We start from the raw sequence: 19731 nt of genomic DNA on the forward strand, positions 1-19731 counted from the left end.
TGCAGCAGGTCCCAGAGTTGACTCCTCCTGCTTTTATCTGGCTTCTTCCCTAACAACTTCTGCCCAAGCTGCCTTTCACGTGGATGCCTCCCTTCCTGGTTCTCAGGTTCTGTCTATTCTGTCATCCATCTGTGTGTGAGTCTTCCCTGAAGTCTTCCTGCAGACCATCTAGAAAATGAGCCCAGCAGCAAAAACTCACAAGCCTGGGAAGCTGCTGGCTCTCAGCATGCTCTGGTACCCTCGAGTTGTGTCCTGACATGCTCCGTCCCTGTGGCCTGTCTTCTTGTGTGATGGCTCCCAGGATGACCCGGAAGTGACTCTAAGACAGTGCTTTCCAAAATTTGTTTCATGAGATTCCAGTTTGTGGAGAAGTGCCTTAGAGACCTAATGCCATAACAAGGAACTGGGGGATTCTGTTGTGCACTATTCCTGGAGACATCTCTTGAGTAGCTAACTGGGTAACTTCTTTAAAGAAGTCCTGTAGTCCAGTCCCTGTGGCCCTGGTACAATCTAAAACCTTAGAGGACTGTCTTACTGCCACTTTTTATTGCTAAGACAAAATACCCAAGGCTGGGTACTTTTAAAAGTAAAGAGCATCATTTAGCTCACAGTTTTGGAAGTTAAAATCCAAGGCCAGGCAGCCCCATCTGGTCCTCTGCAGTGAGAGCCATCCTGACTGCATCATCACAAGCCCACGGCAACATGGAGGGGCGGTGCGCCACAAGTGGAAGTTACATTGCAAGGACATGACCCAGGAAACAAGGGGAGGGGATCCTGGGTGTTTCTTTTGTCAACTTGACATGAATTAGAGTCATCTGGGAAGAAGAACCTCAACTGAGACTACACCTCCATCAGTGGGTGTAGCCTGTGGGGTGGGCAAGCCTGTGGGGTGTTTTCTTGATCGATGATGGATGATCGATACAGGAGGGCCCAGCCCACTGTGGGCCACAGTGCCACCCCTGGGCCTGGGTGGTGTAAAAAACAGGATGAGAAAGCATGGGGAATAATCCAGTAAGTAGCACTCTTCCGTGGCCTCGGCTTCATTCCTGCCTCCAGGTCCCTGCTCTGGCTTCCCTCAGCGATGGCATGCGACCTGAGAGTTATGAGATGAAATAAACCCTTTCCTCCCTGAGTTGCTTTTAGTCATGGTGTTTTCTCACAGTAACAGGAGCTCTAAGAGAGGGGGTCAACCTTATTGTCCTTATAACTGTTCCTTCAGGTAATAAATCAATCATTCCGTAAGACCACAGAGTTGGTCCCTCCAGAGGGGAGCAGCTACGATGGCCTAACTACCTCCGACTAATGTATTTGGATCATATTCACCTCTCTACTCCTCTTGGATCTACCCTCCACCTTCCCACCTGCCCCAGCTTCATGGCATTAAAAAAAATAACCCCACTGAGTCCAACTTGTGTTGCCCATACACTCCTGGCTGTGGCTCCTACCTCTCTCAGCCCCCAGGACCGCAGCATTGCTACGCTGGAGACCAGGTCCCAGCACAAGAACCTCTGGGGAAGTCAACCACATCTCCAGCACAGCAGACAGCAGACTGGTGCTTTGATGCCCATCTCAGCGGTGCCAGACATCTTTGAGAGCTCATCCCGGCAGCCGTTATTTGAGTCCCTCTGGGCCCTGTAATGGAGACCACGGATCCTCGTGTTTCCGGGCTTCACTTAGGACACACCAAGTCAGGCTGCTGTGTGAGACCATCCGGCATCCATGGCAGGCCACCTGAAAGCAAAAGGAAATGAATAGGGGTGTATACACTCATGGTCTGCACATTGCATGCTTGGGGTCTGGTCAAAGGAGGACTTCATGAGGCTTTCTTGGAGAACAGGGCAGCGCCGGGGTTCTGTGTTTGGGAAACTCATCCTTCATACTGAGGTGGTTGTCACAGTGCCTTCACCGAGGATGTGCCCAGGAATGCAGATTTATGTTAATGAAGTGTGCCCCTTACTCTCCAAAGTAAATGCTTTTTCTGATGGTTAGTGAACTCTGACTCCACTTTGTTTTTAATCACTCCAGTTGTCCTTAATTTAAAAAGCACCGGTTTTAAATGGATCGATTGTCTTCTCTCAGTTTTCATTTTTCTCTGCTGTAGAAAATTCAAAGCTGAACCATGGATGTTTTCTTGTTTGTTTGTTTGTTTGTTTGTTTGCACGGGAGTCTAGAGCACTGCTGTGAAGAGATGGTGGCAATCACGCCAGTGCGCTGGGGTACTGGAACAGTGTGCTTCAAACCAGGAAGCTGAACAGCTTAAATGTGTCTGGTCTGGAAGCCAAGATTAATGTGTCAGCTGCTTTAGTTCTTCTGTAGACCAGGCTGTCCTTGAACTCACAGCAATCTGCCTGCCTCTCTCCCCTCGGTGCTTGGATTAAAAGCATGGACCACCATCCCAGCTGCTTTGGTTCTTCTGAGAGCTAAATGGAAAAATAGACCCAAGGTGTCTCCCTGGCTTCAGAGGTTTTCTGGCAAGCCTTGCCCTGCAAAAGGCTCATCCTACTCTGTTACATCAGTGTGTGTCACTATGCTTGTGTGGACACCGTGCCCTTTCTGTAGGAACAGCAGCCCATCCGATTCCAGGATGACCTTGTCTAAACCTAGTTACATCTCAGCAACCCTGTAAGGACCGCTTCCAAGTGAGGGCTCATTTTAAGCTGCAGTGTGCTCCTGAGTGACTGAGTGCTGGGTGTTAGAATGTCCACAAATGAAGCCTAAGGCAGTAAGCTGACTATATGCACAGGACTAGATTCCACTCTGCCACATTTAAGGCATCCCTCAGCTGCTTCCTCATCGAGCTTCTGGAAGGACGGAGGGTGGAGAGGCTCAGGTAGTGGGGAGGCCTGGGACAGGGAGACGGTCTTTTCAAAACTGCTCTGAAGCAGCTCACATTCTTCAAGAGTCCAGAGCCTTCTTGGAGACACCGGAGATAAGAAGAAAACCAGAACTGGGCAGGTTTAGTGGAAAGCTTCCTGCCATAAGCTGGGAGTAAGACACAGGTGCTCATGGGGAACAAGCTGCTCAAAGAGGTGTGGACCCAGGAGTGGGTCTACGATGAGGTCAGGTTTGTGAGAAGTTGCCAGAACTTTTCAGGGAGGTGGCAGATAGGCTGGCCTCATCATGTTCTTATTTTAGCCAGGCTAAAGAACAGGAGGGCTCATGGCCTTGCTGTCCCTCTCAGGCAGTAGAGGGACACCACAGCCATCCGGGATCCTGAGTCAAGCTCAGGGCTATCTTTCAGTTTCTTCTTTGGTAAAATGACCTCACTCAAAAGCCCCAGCTAGAATGAGCTCACGCGTGAGGGTGTTGGGTAGCACCCAACAGGGGAAAGCAACCTGGAAGTGGCAGGCACAGACTGCTGCCCCGGATAAGTCACTTCTTTTGAAGCAGCTCCCCAGAGAATATAATGAGGGGTCCTGCAATTCTGTGAAAAGACTTCTAACCACACAGACGCTGGGTCCCCTGAAGATCTCAGTTCAAGTTTGGGATGTCCTCAACTGAGAAAGAAGGATAACTTGAATAACTCATGCGCAGGTTAAATCAGAGAATCCATGGCTCCGAGCTTGTTATCAAAGCCTGTCACTGCCGGGTGCTTCCTGACAGGATTGGCTGGGATGTGGTAGGGAGGTGCCTGCATGCAGCAGGTCTTCACTCCCCCTTCAAATGGCAAGCCTGACAGTTGCTGGCACTCGTGGTTTCTGCTGGGACATCGGGAAGATTGTCCAGAAAATATGTGAACGACCTAAGAGTAAAATTGTCAAGTACAATTTACTTTCAGTTACTGGCAATGCTCATTGCAACCAACTAACATCTGTTAGATTGGACTGAAGAGATGGCTCAGTGGGTGAAGCTCCAGCACACAAGCTTGAGGACCTGGCTTCAAGTCCTTGTAGTGAGAGCACACCTGTAATCTTAGGGTTCGTGTGGGGAGATGCAAGGTAGAGGCAGGAGAGCCCCTGGAGGCTTGCAGGCCAGTTAGCCCAGTGTTCCCAAGGTGGCCGGAGGTGAGGACTGACACCCAAGTCATCCTCCGACCTTCACTTGTGCACACCCACACTCACGCGCACAGATACAGTCATACATATCACACACATCATTAAATCACACGCCTCGGGGCTTGCCACTGTGGAGAGAGAACTAGCTGAAATTAGCCACTATTGAACACATTTAGCCTGTTGCTAGAGAGAAACCATGACAAGGGTCTAACGGTTTTCCTCCCTCTGACAGGTCACCGGTCAGCACAGACGTTCAGAAGACAAGGACGTGTCCTTCCACAATGTCCTACAGACGAGAGCTGGAGAAATACCGAGACCTAGATGAAGATGAGATCCTGGGGGCCCTTACTGAGGAGGAGCTCAGGACGCTGGAAAATGAGCTGGACGAGCTAGACCCGGATGTAAGTGGCAGGAAAGGGGATCACTGGTCTTGGGTGGGGGGCATGCCCTGGCGCTTGGTGGAGGGGCAGTGTGGGGACCACACAGGGGAGGGGCAGGTGGGTGCTTCCTGAAGCCACCCATGTCTTTCTCCTTATAAGACAGTGTGCTGGAATGACGTGGCCTTGGCAGGGCTATTTTTAAAATGTTGTGTTACTCAGGATTCTCCAGAAAAACAGAACCAATATGATGTGTATGTGTGTTAGGGAGAGAGAGTCAATGTATATATCCCACTGAGAGAGAGGTTTATAAGCAATCGGCTCATGTGGTTCTGGAGACTGAAAGCCCTGAGATCTGCCGTTGGCAAGCTGGAAGCCGGGAGGGCTGGTGATACCAATCTGGTCTAAATGCTTGTAGGCTCAAGACCTAGGCCCAGCTCATGCTTTTAGTCCAAACACAGGAAGGAAACAACAAAAACAAACAAACAAATAACAGAAACCAGTGGTCCAGTCCAGGAAGTCAGGTGGGAGTCAGTTCTCCTCCTCAGGGAAGGCTCAGCCTTTCTGTTCTATTTTGGCCTGTGACAGATGGGATGGACCCTCCCACGCCACAGAGGCCATCTGCCTGACTCAGTCTACAGATGCAAATGCTCACCTCCCACAGAAACACCCTCCCAGATACAACGAGAATAATATCCAACCAAACGCCTGGCACCCTGTGGCTCAGGCAAACTGACTCCTAGAATTACCCATCACAGTCTGTTTCTGTTAACTTGGCACTTGCACGAATCTCCTCAAACCGCAGGCAATTATTAGCAAACAAAGATAAGAGCATGTCATAACTGTGCCCAACGTGATGCTGGGCATGACAGAAAAATTCCTCCCTCATTTCCAAGAGGAAAGGTAAGATCTCCACAGATGTGGTGGAAAATGAATGCTTAAATAGGTACCATCAAATGTCAGTGCAGCTCACGCTGCATGATAAGACCAGGGTGGACAATGACCTCTGCCGTCCACACGCATGCTCAAGAAGGAGGAGGAGAGACTCATGACAGCTGTGTCGCTGCTTTCTCTAACCAGACAGACGTGGATAGCCAGTATTCGTAACCACCTTCTCCCATCACCCATCCTGCACTTCCTCTCCCCTCAGCCGGCACCTCCACTAGCTGTGGTTCTTGAACGCCATCTTCTGCACCCCCATTGCAGAGTAGCTGGCAGTCAGCTTCATTCTCCCCTTCTTCATCTGTTGGCTCCAAAGCATGAGGAACGCCAGAGGGCGGGCGGCTGTGTTAACCTCCCGCTCGGTGGAATCTCTGTCCCTCCTCTGTCCTTCAGAACGGAGACTTCTAGGCAAGCAGAGCAGAAGGTCAAGGGAAAGGAAGCAAAACTGTTGCTAATGGTTTGCTGAGAGTGCCACTGACTGCCACCACTCCAGTGCCCAAGCTTGCATCCTGGACGTGTGGGTCTTGGCTCTGGGGGAGACAGCACCGCATTGAGGCCCCTGATTCAGAGCACATGCAGGCTCCGAGAGAGCCTAGCCCCAGCCCTGAGAGGCCCTGCCTGCCAGCTAGCTCTGTGACATTCTTCCACTGTGCCACTGTGCTTCTCCAGCACACCCTGCCGCTCCTGGACAGTGGAGAACAAGTCGGAATGAATTTTCTGAGCAATACAGAACATGGAGGACCCTCTCATGTGTTTTAAGTTTCATGAGCGAGTTTCGCACGCGGCATATTTAAGTTGTTCTTTCCATGTTCAGAGTTGGCCTGTGTGGTCGGGGTTCCTCCGTGATGTCTTCTTGGCTGGCAAGCCCCACTGGAGCTGTGAGCTGGGTCAAGGGAGACATTCCCACCAGCCCCCAGGGACAGCCTCTAGCCTGTAACTACATGCCAGGTACCCAGCACAAGTGAAGGCAGACATGAATGGTGTTGAAGATGGAACCTTCTCCCCCCTCTTCTAAAACCAAGCATTGCTCAACTCTGACCTAGCAGTGGCCTATAAGGAAACCATCACTTGAGTAGCGTTTCAGCAACCCACAAGCCATCACTGCCGAGGGACAGTGAGCAAGGCTACCCAAGCCCTGTCTTGGACATGTGGTCCTGCCCTGGCGTCCCACCCATGAAGTTATGGAGTTAGTTGTTCCCTTTCAGGTCTCAGCTTCCAGGCGCCATTTACATCTACAGACTTGCTTTCTTCCTGGATAGTCCAGGCTGCTTGTTTAAGGGCTGCTCCCAGCCCCATGGAATGACATCCATCTAAGTAGTTTGTCCTCATCTTGCTGTTCATAAGTGCCCCAGCCATGAGATGGTTCCTTGGTGGGGCTGATCAGATTAATTGGCAAGAGACCTTTCGTGGAGAGTCTTAGGTCCCTCCTCCCCTTACCTCCTTCATTCAGAGTATAGCAACGGAAAGATTGAGCGTCTCTGAACTAACTATTCTAGATCACTGTTCCATAGAATTTCAAGAGGGAGTCGCTTTTAAAAGTGAGAACAAAAGCCACGTGGCTGCCCGCACTTAGCTTGGTGCTAGATTCCATCACTGGGGCCTGGCATGGATACTGCTTCTGGTTAGTTCAAGGTATGCCAGGTGGGCAGAGTCGATTACATCCTAGGAACAGACAGAGCTCAGAGCGGGGATTTACTTCCTCCTGGTGGGAGTTTCCTCAGAGCAGCTGAGGTTACAACCAAGCCCTAGGTTCTCTAGGTCAAGGATAAAAGCAAAATATTCCAGTTGAGTGTGGTTCCATGGCTCAGGGTTTGCTGGGGAGGAGGGGTCTTGGCGTGGTTTCTGCGAAACTTGGATGGGACTGGAAAAAGGAAGGGGGTACGCAATGTAGTCGAGGTGGTAAGGCAGCGTGGACTTCTCCCAGCGACCTGGGGAGCCTCTCAGTGGTGATTCCACGTGGATTAGTGCTTCGGGAGCTAACCCTGGAGGTGGCTGACAATGGAAGGTAGAAAGGGTTCCTGTGGGAGCCCTGTGTCCCGGGGCAGATGCTTTTCCTGAAGGTGAGGAAGGGTGCTGCTCTCTCCACAGGCCCACCCTCTAGGGCGTTGATTCTGTGTCTCTGCCCTGGAGAAGTGTGACGTCCACCCACTCAGACACCCGGTTGCCTCTGTGGCTGAGAAGAGTGACCATTCGCCCACACAGACGCCTCCATGTCCCTGGGGCTGGCCCTTTGCTCTTTGGGCTTTACCCTGAAGCTTCAGTGTGGGGATGAGGTCAGATGAGGCAGTGGCTGCAAACAGGGCAGGTGATTGACAGGCGTCAGAATCCAGTGTCAGCCCCTGGAGGGTGGAGCCTCTCAGAACCAAGATCTTAGTGTCCAAGGACTGTGCTGAGGCATTGGGCTGGGTCCCTGCTTCACCCCTAAGCCAATAAAGAACCCCCACATTGTCCCTCTACTCAAATAGCAGGCTCTGTGGCCTCAGCAGAAGTCCCCAGGGACGTCTGTACTATGCAGCCTGCCCTACCTGGAAGGTAGTGGGGAAGAGAACACTCTGTGGGTGCCCATGGAAGGTCGGGGAAGACACAGGAGGTCCACACCACTGCCCAGCTTGCCTGGGCACAGAATAGGGTGGCAGGAGTCAAATTGCAAGCAGCCTGGAGAGAAGCATAGATCCTGGAGGAGGCACCCGCCACCTGAGACCCACCATGCTCCACTACTGTGGTTTCAAAAGTGACGTCTTTTCAAAGGCCCCTTTTCTCTCTTTCAGTCCAGGGAGAAGAAAAGAGTAACCCAAGAGGAGGGGGCGATGACGGGGTGGTAGAGCTAGTGTGCCAGCACACAATTGACCCCTTCACTGAGATGGACTCTCTTGCCTGATTTACGAGACAGCTGAGTTTTGAAAGGCAAATGGGGCTCCCTCCATCCCAGAACAGAGCATTCCAGCTCCAGTTTCACTGGGCCTGGGCCCAGCTCTATAATCAGGACTCTGGGAGAGGCCAGAGGTATGCAGGCCCAGAGGAGGGGAGCCCGACAGGTGTCCAATCTTCCTGTTACAGACCAGGACCAGATCCCAGAGAAGGAAAGAAACCTGCCCCTGGGGCTGATATCCAAACAGACCCAGAACAGCTCCTGAGACCTCAGCCCCTTGGCGGACTCCACAACGCTGCACTTGTTTTTGTGTCCCGGTGCTGATGACCACCGGGACACAAATATTGCTATGTGCGCATATTCTAAGTACTTGGAAGATACAGCCTGCTTAACTTCACACTGATCCCGGGAGGCAGGTGCTCTGGTCTTCCCGGCCTTACAGATGAAGTAGGTAGTGGCAGAGGGGTCACACCCTAGCGAGAGAACGTATTGCACCCGCTGAACTCCATCTGCTCCTAGGATGTAATCTATTCTGCCCACCTGGCACACCTAAGGCCTCATGGGAGTTTGGCGGGAGAGAGCTGCGGCCACCGGTGTGCTCTGACTCTGTGGTTCCAGAGGTGGCACATGGAAACCACCCCCTTCTTTCTGGAAGGAGGTGAGGCGCAGACAGTGGTCGGCTCTGCTCAGGCCTGTGTCTTTTCCCATCTGCATCTCGGCTCCCTCAGTAAAGTGCGCTCAGTTGGTCCAGATGGCTCGGAAGCCCCCTAAAGCTCTATCCACTTGTAATTTTCTGAGCCCCTCCCAGCCATCTTGGCACCTGATGGCAACAAACACTTCAGAGGGTGGCGTGTGTGATTTCTTACGAAACTGTTAGGCCTGAGTGTCACGTGACAGGGTAGGGCAGAACACTTGAGAAGCAGCTTTGCCACAGAGGATTCCAAACTTGTGCATGTTAAAAAAGAAAGAAAGACAAAAACAGTCCTCGAAACTCGATGTCTCTCTCTGTGGAAAATCTCAAGCTTATCATGAGATTGCTACCCTCAGCCTCCCTCGGGAGAGGAATGCCTCAGGCGCTAAAAGTGTCTGCTGTTGCCTGGCTCCCCGGCCCTGCCCTTTCTCTCTCTGCACTTAAGTGGGTGCCGCGCTGAAGCCCAGCCAACTCCTCACTCAGACCGTCTTTATGCTGGGCAGTGGGAGAAGTGAGCATGGGAATGGCCAGCCATGCAAGTAGCATGTGCCAGCAACGATGGGTGGGTTCTTACACCATTCACAGTTGATGGGTGAGACGGGGCGTGGACTATCTAGCCCTCTGAGAGGGTTCAGCACCTAGCTCCATCTTAAGATGGGGAAACTGAGGCTTGAAGGGATGAGATCTGGGTTATGATATCTCAGTGCCTTCTAAGCATTGAGGACTTGATTTTGATCCCCAGAGCCCAAATAAAAATGACAGGAGGGGAGGCTCTCCCCTGAATTCCTAGTGCTGGGGTTAAGAAGGAAGGGACAGCTGGATTCCTGGAGCTCATTGCCAGCCAATCTAACAGTCAGTGAGAGACCCTGTGTCAATAAATAAATTTGGCTTCCACATACGCAGAAACAGGCAAGCCAAGGTACCAACACAGGAGTTCTCTCTCTCTCTCTCTCTCTCTCTCTCTCTCTCTCCCTCTCTCTCTCTCTCTCTCACACACACACACATTAAAATATATGAAGAAAAAATTAAGAGGCTACCAACAAATAATTTATTAATATTGCTTGTTAACGAGACTTTGAGGGGAAAATATTTTTTCAGGAAAGAAGGGAGGTTAAAATCCCAACTTTACAAAGAAATTGGAGCCAAAGAGTTGATTTTTAAGTCAGCTGTTGGGAATCTGTAACACAGTACCACCACAGAACCACTAATGGAGGCGGGCTGTCTGCAAATCCGAGGTAATATGATTCTGCGCAGACGTGGCCATGCATGCGGGGCCTTCTCCATTTCACGCGGAGGGTCTCCTGAAATCTCCACCAAGACCCTGTGGCTGTGCCTCCTGGCAGCAGGAGTCTGTGCCATTCTGCCGATGGGGCTAAGGTAACGTGAGGAAGCCTACTGCTATTAGATGGTGGGCTGTGTCCAGCAGCTCCTTCCTGGCCTTATGTGTCAAGGGGTTCTGGAAACGAGAGGCTTCAAATTGCAGGAAGAAATGGTGGAAGAGTGACTCAGAACTGCGGATTCTCAGAGCTGCAAAATGACACATGCATACAGGCACACACGTGAACATACACAAGCAGGTACACACAGTTGTGCGCATATGCATACACACGGAGATGAGTATAAACGTGTGTGTACACGTGTGCGTGTGCACGCATGCGCGCGCGCGCACACCCACACCCACACCCACCCACACACTACCATATGCATAAAAAATACAGAAGGATGACCGTGACTGTGGCAGCTTTCCTGAACATACTGTTAGGTTGGTGCTGTCTTTGACCAAGATGCTATCATATCAGTCCCGTGAGTCTTGTGACCACTGCAGCAATGGGAAATGAACAATGACAAGACTATGAGCCTGAGAGGGGATAAAAGCTTACCAATCATAACCTAGGCCTTCCTCTCACACCCTAGGGCTCCCGCTGTGTCTGACCCTGCAGAAAAGCACACCCTCCCTCCCATGCCCCAGATCAAGTCCTGCAGGGCAACAGGGCTTGCCTGGCCATCCCAGGAGCAGCCAAGTTTGGTCCACGGCCTGGGGTGCTTTCTTGTAACACAACCCAGCAGAACTGCAAGCCCAGGACAGAGGTAAACAGTTGGAATGGAAAGAAATAAATCTCCCCTCTAAAAATAGGCTCTCATCCTTAGAAACACTGCCCTGCCGGTGTGTGCAGAACTGGGGATGGGCCTGGCCAGCCAGGAGGAAAGTCAGGCCAGGCTGCAGTGTCTCCACCTCACCCTTTGCCTCCTGACACCCCTCCTCGCCCTTCTCCATTCCCCATGCTTCTCAGTGCCTCCTCTTTTCTGCCACTGGAATCAGAGCCCTTCATGCCTCATGCAGAATCCTCCCATTCTGCAGAACAGCAACCCCTCAACACCTGGAGCCTGGCTGCCCTCAGCCTGGCACCTCCTTCACGGGAAACAGGGCATTTGTTTTCTATTTTAATGTGTTTAACAGCAGAGGGAGAATGCGCCACGATCTCTACTCCCCCACCATCCACACTGAACAGACCTTTAAACCTTGTCTTCTTTGACTCATGCCATCCGTAGAAAAGATGCCACTGCTGCTAAATCCTGGAGCCAACTTCTTGCCCTTAGCCTATTCTCCATCTCTCTCCACTTCCCTGAGCACATCCCACCCCTCAGGCAGCAACTCTGGTACCCACAGCGTCAGGTTGGGGGTGCAGATGAAAGAAAGCAGTCTGTGGCCACCATGGGCCATCTTGTTTCTCCACCTTTGAAAAGACTTGCATACAACGAAATCCACAGTATATAAAGAGATTCACTGTGGAGAAAAAGAAAAGCAGCACCTGAGACAATTACAGAGTAACTGACTTTGGCCTAGATGGTAGGGAATGGTAAGGACAAGGTAAGTGGGAGCCTGCCTAAAGGATGCCTTCTGTTGGCACTGCCAATTGGTGCCAGTCTATACATGCAGGTTCAGTATTTCTGTGCCTGATCATATTTTGAAAAATCTTTTTTTTTTTTCATGTGCAGGCCCCTGATTTTAAAGCATTGGCGGTTTTTTTTTTTTTAAACACTTAAGACCAAACCAAAAATATCTAAACTTCTATATTTTGTGGGGCCATAGATTTCTCCATTTGGAGGTCTATCTTCTTCTGCTGCTTTGTATGACAAGGTTTAGATTTTATTTTTTGTTTAAGGAACAGATGCACAAACATACATACATGTATGTGTATATACAAATATGATCATGTCAAGAGACCTTGGGTGCTGGGAAGATGGCTCAGCAGGTGAAGTGCTCTCTTTGCAAGCCCAAGGACCTGAGTTCGGATCCCCGGCATCCACAGGTCTGACAGCGGCTGCCTGTAATCCTGGTACCGTGGGGTAGGGAGCAGATATAGGTGGAGCCTGGGGCTTACTGGAAGCTGCTCTAGGTGACCAGATGAAGTCTAAGTTCAATGAGAAATGCTGTCTTAAAAAGGAGAGAAAAGTGACTGAGGAAGACACTCCAGAATCAACCTCAGACCTTTTGCACACACACACACACACACACACACACACACACACACACACTCACTTCATACAACAACACGTACACATACAAGAACAAGAACAAAAGAGAAACAAGGAACCCTGAAAGCAGGCTCACAGTTGAGCCTAATAAACACTTGATATTTGGTTTGTTAAATCACTGAAATCTAAGCTTTCTGAGACTTAGAACCCCATCCTAACTCCGCCTATAGTTTGGCAGAAGTGGAGCTTCTGATGTTCCGATGTGGCTCTTCTGCCCGGCCCACCTGGCTTCCAAGACCTAGGCCTAGGGCACGGTGAGGAAGGGTGATCTGTTTGACCGGGGAGGCCTGGGCTGTCCAGCACATGACCTCAGTGAGGTCGCCTCCCAGCTCTGAGCTCTCCAGAACCCATCCTGGAGGCTGTTCCCCTTTTTCCTGCCCTCTGATGTGGAGGCTGTGAAATAGCGCAGTCCCCAGAGCAATGGTGCATGCTGTGCATCTACACACACACCCACACCCACACCCACACACACACACACACACACACACACACACACACTTTTTTAGACATAATTGATTTCTTTGGCAAAAGACATTCAGTGGTTTATTTTCGTTGCCGTGGAGAATCAGGTTAAGGGCCGCTCTGTGCGTGGCTAACTATCCATCACCGGAGCGCCGGCAGATGCCTGAGCACACTCCTTACAAACAGTGCCATTTTATGCACCTCCTGCCCTGTGGCTTTTAAGCCTGAAATCATTAGTGCAGAGGATCTTTTTCGATTTCCTGAGTTTTCAGGAGTCTGCGGTCTTTTGTTTTTTGTTTATTTTTTAATTTCCAGTTTGTTAACTTTAACATCCAAAGGGTTTCCCTTTTCTCTTCTCCTCCCACTACCTCCCTTCCCCTCCTCTCCCCTACCCCTCTCCCTTTCCTCCCAGAAAAGGGGAGCCCACCCCCACTTATCAGCCCTCCCCAGCACATAAAGTCAATCAGGACTGAGCATATCCTCATCCCCTGAGGCCAGGCAAGGCAGCCCTAATAGAGTCCATGTTAAAAGCAGCTCCCACCGCTACTACCATCTCTCTCTCTCTCTCTCTCTCTCTCTCTCTCTCACACACACACACACACACACACACACACACACACACACACAACCACTGTCTACAACCCTAACACCCTGAGCCCCCCCCCACCTCCATCTTTGGTCCTTTGTTACAGTACTTTGTGTGCATGCACCGCTGTGCACCTGCTCACATCTTTAGCCCATGGTGATCTAGCCTGGGGGACTTCTCACACACCCTTCCTTTGTATAGCCATGATGGCTGCAGGAACTTCCTCTTCAAGCCTACAGTGCCTGTTTGCAGGGTGTGAGGGCCACTAACACGCCAGAGATCTGTGGATCTCCGCTGATCTTTGGATGACTAGACTCCAGCCTGCAGGCATAAAGGTCTGCTAAGACGCTGCACAGCTGAGGCCCGTATTTAAAAGGACGTTGATGTTTTCAAAAAGCCAGGAATAAGCTGTACGCTGTGGCACACACCTGTAACCCCAGGCACTCGGGAGGCAGCAGCAGGAAGATTGCTGGTTGGAGGCCAGCCTGGGCTATATACCAAGTTTAAGGCTTTGTATTAGAGATAATAAATCTTAAAAAAAAAAAAAAATAAGTACCATAGGAAATGTGGTTAGTTTTCCTTCTATGGTTATTTCCAATAATATATTAAAGTTTGTGCTTCTATAATTTAAAAACATTCTTTATTGTTTAGTTTTTTGTTTTTGTTTTGTTTTGTTTTTTTGAGACAAGGTCTCTCTATGTAGTCCTAGCTATGTAGACCAGGCTAGCCTCAAACACACAGAGACCTGCCTGCCTCTCCCTCCCAAGTGCTGACATTGAAGGCATGCACCACCATTTCCATATTTAAAACATTCTGAATTTAAGATGCATGGGTGTACCTCTTTCTCGAGCCCTGTGTCCGGAGTGGGCAGGACGCTAGACGAAGGGATGTTCCCTGACTTCCTCTATGTGGAATTTTAGTCTGATGGCAAACTTAGTTCAGACATGGCAACCTGGCAGCCACAGCCGAGGCCTCTTTAAGTGTGTTTTGTTTGCCCTGAATGTTATTTTGCAAAAGTTCATGTCAATGTTTTAAAATCAAAAGAGTTCCCATTAGAAGAAGCAGGTTTAATCTGCCAGTACATGTCATCACTTTACTGGAGGTGGGCCCAAAAGCCATGTACCACGGTCGGCACCTCTCCCAAGATTGCACAGCTGTCCTCTTAAGCTGCTATCACAGAGTGCCTATAAATCTATTCCTTAAACCCACGTTTAAGGATGGGATTCGGATTCCTCAGAGGACAAATGGCTTCCCTCACCTGCAGGCATCATAGCGTCCAGACATACAGCCTGGCAACAGATTATGCGGCACTGTTCAGTGGCGTGACCCCTTTAGAACCATGACCAAGATGCCTTCAGGAGAGGACCACGAGTGTTGAGATTTCTTTTCATTAACTGCTCCATCCTCTTCATCTCCCGATGTCTTTGCTCCACTAGGCTGGGCCATGACTCTATCTACTTGCCTGGACACATACTAAATAATGCTCCCTCAGTAGGTGTTTGTTGATTCAAAGTTTTAAAAGGTAACGGAAGATACATCCTACATATACATGGTCATGACAGTCTCCTGCCACCAAGATGGTGATGGGGACCCTTCCCCACCTTGGCAACCCTGTGTCTGAGAGTCAGGCTTGGGTTCTAAGCAGTGCAGATGATCCAAAAACAGTATTTTGTCGCTCTTCTCTCCTTCACAGTTCATGTCTATCTACGGAACATCACACTGGAAGGCACAGTAGCACTTTCAATCCAGCTGCCTCTGACCTTGTCAGCCCTAGCATCACTGCTGGCCGCTAGCCTGAGACCAGCCCCTCTCCTCAGCATCTGAGAACCGCCTGAGTTAGTAGCTGTCGCTTTAGATAGTTTGATACTATTTTCCCATCGTGAGGGGGAAACAGCTTTTAGATATAATTCTTTTAGTTATAACTCACACACAACCCAACTTAGTCTATTCACTGTTGTCCAGCCTTCACCACTGTCAACTTAAAGACATTTTCTTTAATCACCTCAGAAGGAAACGTCTTCCTGTCTCTGCCCACCCTGCTCAGCTGTCTAAGCTCAGGGTGGTGCCATGAAACACAGCAGACTGCAGGACTCAAACGCTAGGTTTGGAAGCCCCAGAATAGGGTCTGGTGGGGTAGATTACTTACGGAGGACCCTTTCTGGCTTGGGATGAGCTGCCTTCTCACTATGTCCTCTTGTGACAGGTGGCTGAGGAGGGGCACGCAGCAAGCTCTGTGGTGTCTCTCTTGGAAGGACACTAATCCTATTGGATCAGGGTTCTAGCCTCATGACCTCATTTAACCTATCACACAGATCCTATCTCCAAATACAGCCGAGCTGGGAGATGGGGCTGCCAGAGTGTGGTTTGGGGGTTGGGCAGCACAGTTCAGTCTGTAGCTAAGGCTCTTGAGCTAGCGTGTAGGCACACTTTGTAGACTGCACACATTTATAGACTGGACAGTTTTGGACATCACATCGCAGGGAACCATGGAGTTGTTTCTGTCTATCTTCCTTGAGAGGCATGCATCACAGGTCTTTCAGGTTAGCGTCCGTGACGCCTGGGCACTTACGTGCCTTCCAGGTCTTGAGAAACAGGCACTCCCTCGGGCAGTGAAGCTTTCAGGCTGCCTGTGTTTCTCCACATTCCCTACAAGTCAGTGAAGCATAGAGAGGCTTGACAAAACTATCAGTCTTAGACATTAATCTTATGTAATCTATATAACTTGCAAACCTCATTGTTTCCTGACAACCACCATTGTATGGATCCTGGCTACTGCCGTTCTATTCTGTTTCTAATAAGGGTTAAGAAATCTGATTGCTTGCAATAAACTTGTCTCAGCCTCAGTCTTGATGAGACCCCTCTAGGCAGGCCTGATTTTAATTTCCGCCAACTGTATTAGGAGACCCTGGCCCAGTAAGTAAGTGCTGGCACTTAAATCACATAAATCACAGCACATAATGGCTTTTTGTATCTAGCTTCTTTCACTTAGTGCGCTTTCTGACTCACTCACGTTGTGGTACACTGTTCCTTTTCATGGCTCAACAGCATTCAGCAGCATGGATTTACCATCCTTCATTTATCCATGCATCAGCTGAGGTACTTTAACATGTTTTGGTCCATTCTTTGGGCCATTGTTAATCATGCTCCTATGTACATTTGTGTGCAAGTTTTGGGGTTAACCTATGGTCTGAATTCTTTTCCATCTCTTAAGTACAGTTTCTGGGTCCCATGGTAATTCTATGTATAGCTTTTTCAGAAACCGCCAGACTGCTTTCCAAAGAGTCCATATCATTTGATGTGCCTACCGGCAGCCAAGTTCCCACTTCACCACATTCCTGCCGACACTCGTTATCACCTGTGCTTTTTACGGTGACTTTCCAACGTGAGTTGGATTTCCCTGATGGCTAGTGGCACTGATATCTTTTTGCGTGCTTATTGGGCATCTTTGAGAGAGGTTTTGGTTTGGTTTGGCTTTTCTATTTTGAGATAGGGTCTCACTATGTGGGCCAGAGTGCTCTAGACTCTCTATCCTTCAGCTTTAGCTGGGATTGAAAGCATGTAGTACTACACCTAGATTATGAGGAATGTCTTATAATTAAAAATTTTAAACTTATTTCTTTTGTGTGTATAGGGTGTATGTGGATACATGTTCGTGTGTGTGTGTGTGTGTGTGTGTGTGTGTGTGTGTGTGTGGTGACCAGAGGTCAATGTCTGGTGTCTTCCTCATTTGCTTTCCATCTTATTTTTTTTTAAACAATATGTTTGGTTCTTTGGATGCTCCATACATTTATACAAAGTGTATCCATCACATTAGCCCACCACCAACTCCTCCGAGTGCCCCTCATTCCACCCCTCCCTTTTTGTTTCTTTTGTTATTACTGGCCCACCTCACCCCACTCCAGAGTGCAGTTAATGCTGCTCATATGCACATCAGCCTGTCTTCCTCTGCAGCAGAGTTCCCTGTGAATCTGGAACTCTCCAATCAGGCTAGGTGGCCAGCCAGCAAGCTCCGGGGCATCCTGTCTTCACCTCCCGATCGTAGGGTTACAGGTGCTCACCGATTCGTGTGTGTGCCAGGGATCAAACTCAGGTCCTTAGGCTTGTGTGGCAAGCGTCTTACTGACCGAGCCTCATCAGCCCCCTCATCAGGAATTTTGTATGCTCTCTGAAAAAAAAAAAAAATCTATTCAGCTTCTTTGGCCATTCTTTAAATTGTTTGGTTTTCTGTTCTGTTTTGGTTTGGTTTTTTGCCCTCTATTATTGAGTCCCAAGAGAAGTTCGTGCATTCTGGATATTGCTCTTATCAGATATGTGACTCACGAGCCTTTCTTCCAATCTGCCTCTTTGCCAGTCTCCTTTAACACGCAAATGTTTTTAATTTTGGTGAAGTCCATCCAGTACATTTATTTTTTTCTTCTGTTGCTCATTGTTTTGTGTCATATCTAGGAAACCATTGCCTAATCCAGAGTCAAAAGATTTATGTCTACACTTTCTTCTCAGGATTTTACAGTTTCAGCTTTTACATTTAGGTCTTTGATCTGCTTTGAGTTAATATTTATGTACACTGTGAGGTCATCTGCTGTTTTTGAAAACAAGATAAAGTGATAAGTAACTAAGAGTTTTAAAAGATGTGACTCTCTTTGATTTTAATGAAGATTCTATGATAGTTTGTCAATGTAACCTTTAATGGAAAGAAAATTAGCTTTGAGCCCTAATAAGGCTGACATGGTCACAGTGCACTTTTAAAAGCCGATGGGCTAAGAATCACTAGAAAATACTTTTGAAATTTTGGTTTTTAGAATTCAACTTCTTTCATTAAATATTGAAGTTAGTGAAGCCATGGTTTAAAATGTTATATAGCTATATTCTTGCACACATTGAAAATATTAAATACAGAAAGATTTCTGCCCATTTTAAATGTCCTTGATTTAATGTAGTGGTTCTCAGCCAGGGACAGTGTTTCCCCTGGACTCAGCAGTGTTTGGAGATGGGTTTTTGTGTCACGGTACAGCTGGCCTCTAATGGGGTAGAAACCAGAGTGACTGCTACCAGGGCATTAGAACAGTTTTTGTGCCTCTGTTATATACCAATACACCAAGGTTGAGGAACTTCCCTGGCTGATCTAAGGTCCTCTGGCAGCAAGATTTGAAGGTGAAGAGAGTTTGAAACCCCTTTCCAACCTCATGGGTTTCTCTCTTCATGATACTAAACCCCAACCCCTTCCTGCCATTAAAATCCTTTATGGTACCCTGATACCATAAAAAGTATAGTATCATACCTTTTTATAGTACCATAAAGGATTTTTGGAACACATCTGTAATTGCAATATTAAGGAGACTGAATCATACTTGTGTGTCTGGGTTTTTTGGTTCCTAAAACATATTTGAATAACTTATTTTCTTTTACCCACATTTTGAATGACTGGCCTCCTGCTAAAGTGTATCTTATCTGATGATAGAACAAGAGTGGGAAGCTATCATTTGGGGACATTTACTATACCAGTGTCGGGCATTCTTTCACATTACCTAATTTTAACTTCCCCCAAACACGTATAAGAGCCACCATCATTATTTACATTCAGTTGCCATAGAAACCATAGCACGTGGTGGGTGGGTGGGGGGTCAGTAGGGCTTGGCTAATGCCACTCAGCTGTAACACCATTAGTCCACGTCGGGCCTTAGGCCTGATGTGGCCTCAACTGTGAAGTGCATCCGTGTCACGAACCAGGTGGGTCATGCACTGTGAATCTCATGGGTCGCCTGCTGTGGATAGCCGTAGCTAGACATGGCAGGCAGTGAGGTGTATCCCTACCCACTCCGCCACAAGAAGCCCCTGCCATGGGACAGAAGGAGCAGACGCCCACATCCAGCCTTAGGAAGCACCACGTGCCCCGTGCCTGCCTGCAGAAGCAAGGCTCACTTGGGAGCACCGTCTGCTCTGAGCATCAGTGAATGCTGTCTACCAACCGCTGCTGCAGGAGAGCTGGGACTCTTGTGGCATCCTTTGCATCCCCTGTCCTTGACCCCAAATCAGGCCACGTCTGGTCTTATGCATGCTGGTCCTCCTCTCATAACAAACCCCAGTTGCCAATATCTCTGCTGGCCTCTGGTATAGGTCCCTTTGCACATCTGCCAGCCCCCACCTTTGAGCTCTTTATCCCCCAGCCTTATAATTGGTAGATGCTTGTGACCTAACATGGGGGTACATCCTGCTGTTATGGAGACAAGAGCAGGTGTTAGACAGTGGGAAAGTACTTCATAAATAGCCCATAG

General features: G+C 49.0%; 1 protein-coding gene across 2 annotated transcripts in view; it reads left to right on the top strand.

Moving 5' to 3' along the window:
• The window catches only part of Tmod1 (tropomodulin 1), a 75544-nt gene that overhangs the window by 13876 nt on the left and 41937 nt on the right, over nt 1-19731 (top strand). For both annotated transcript variants that reach the window (XM_055605306.1, XM_055605307.1), the window contains exon 2: nt 4228-4396. In XM_055605306.1, the coding sequence (XP_055461281.1) occupies nt 4277-4396 (120 nt within the window). In that variant the 5' untranslated portion in view covers nt 4228-4276. The remainder of the gene's footprint in view (nt 1-4227; nt 4397-19731) is intronic.

This window comes from Psammomys obesus, unplaced genomic scaffold, assembly GCF_907164565.1.
Source record: "Psammomys obesus unplaced genomic scaffold, mPsaObe1.curated_primary_1811, whole genome shotgun sequence".
NCBI classification, from domain to species: domain Eukaryota; kingdom Metazoa; phylum Chordata; class Mammalia; order Rodentia; family Muridae; genus Psammomys; species Psammomys obesus.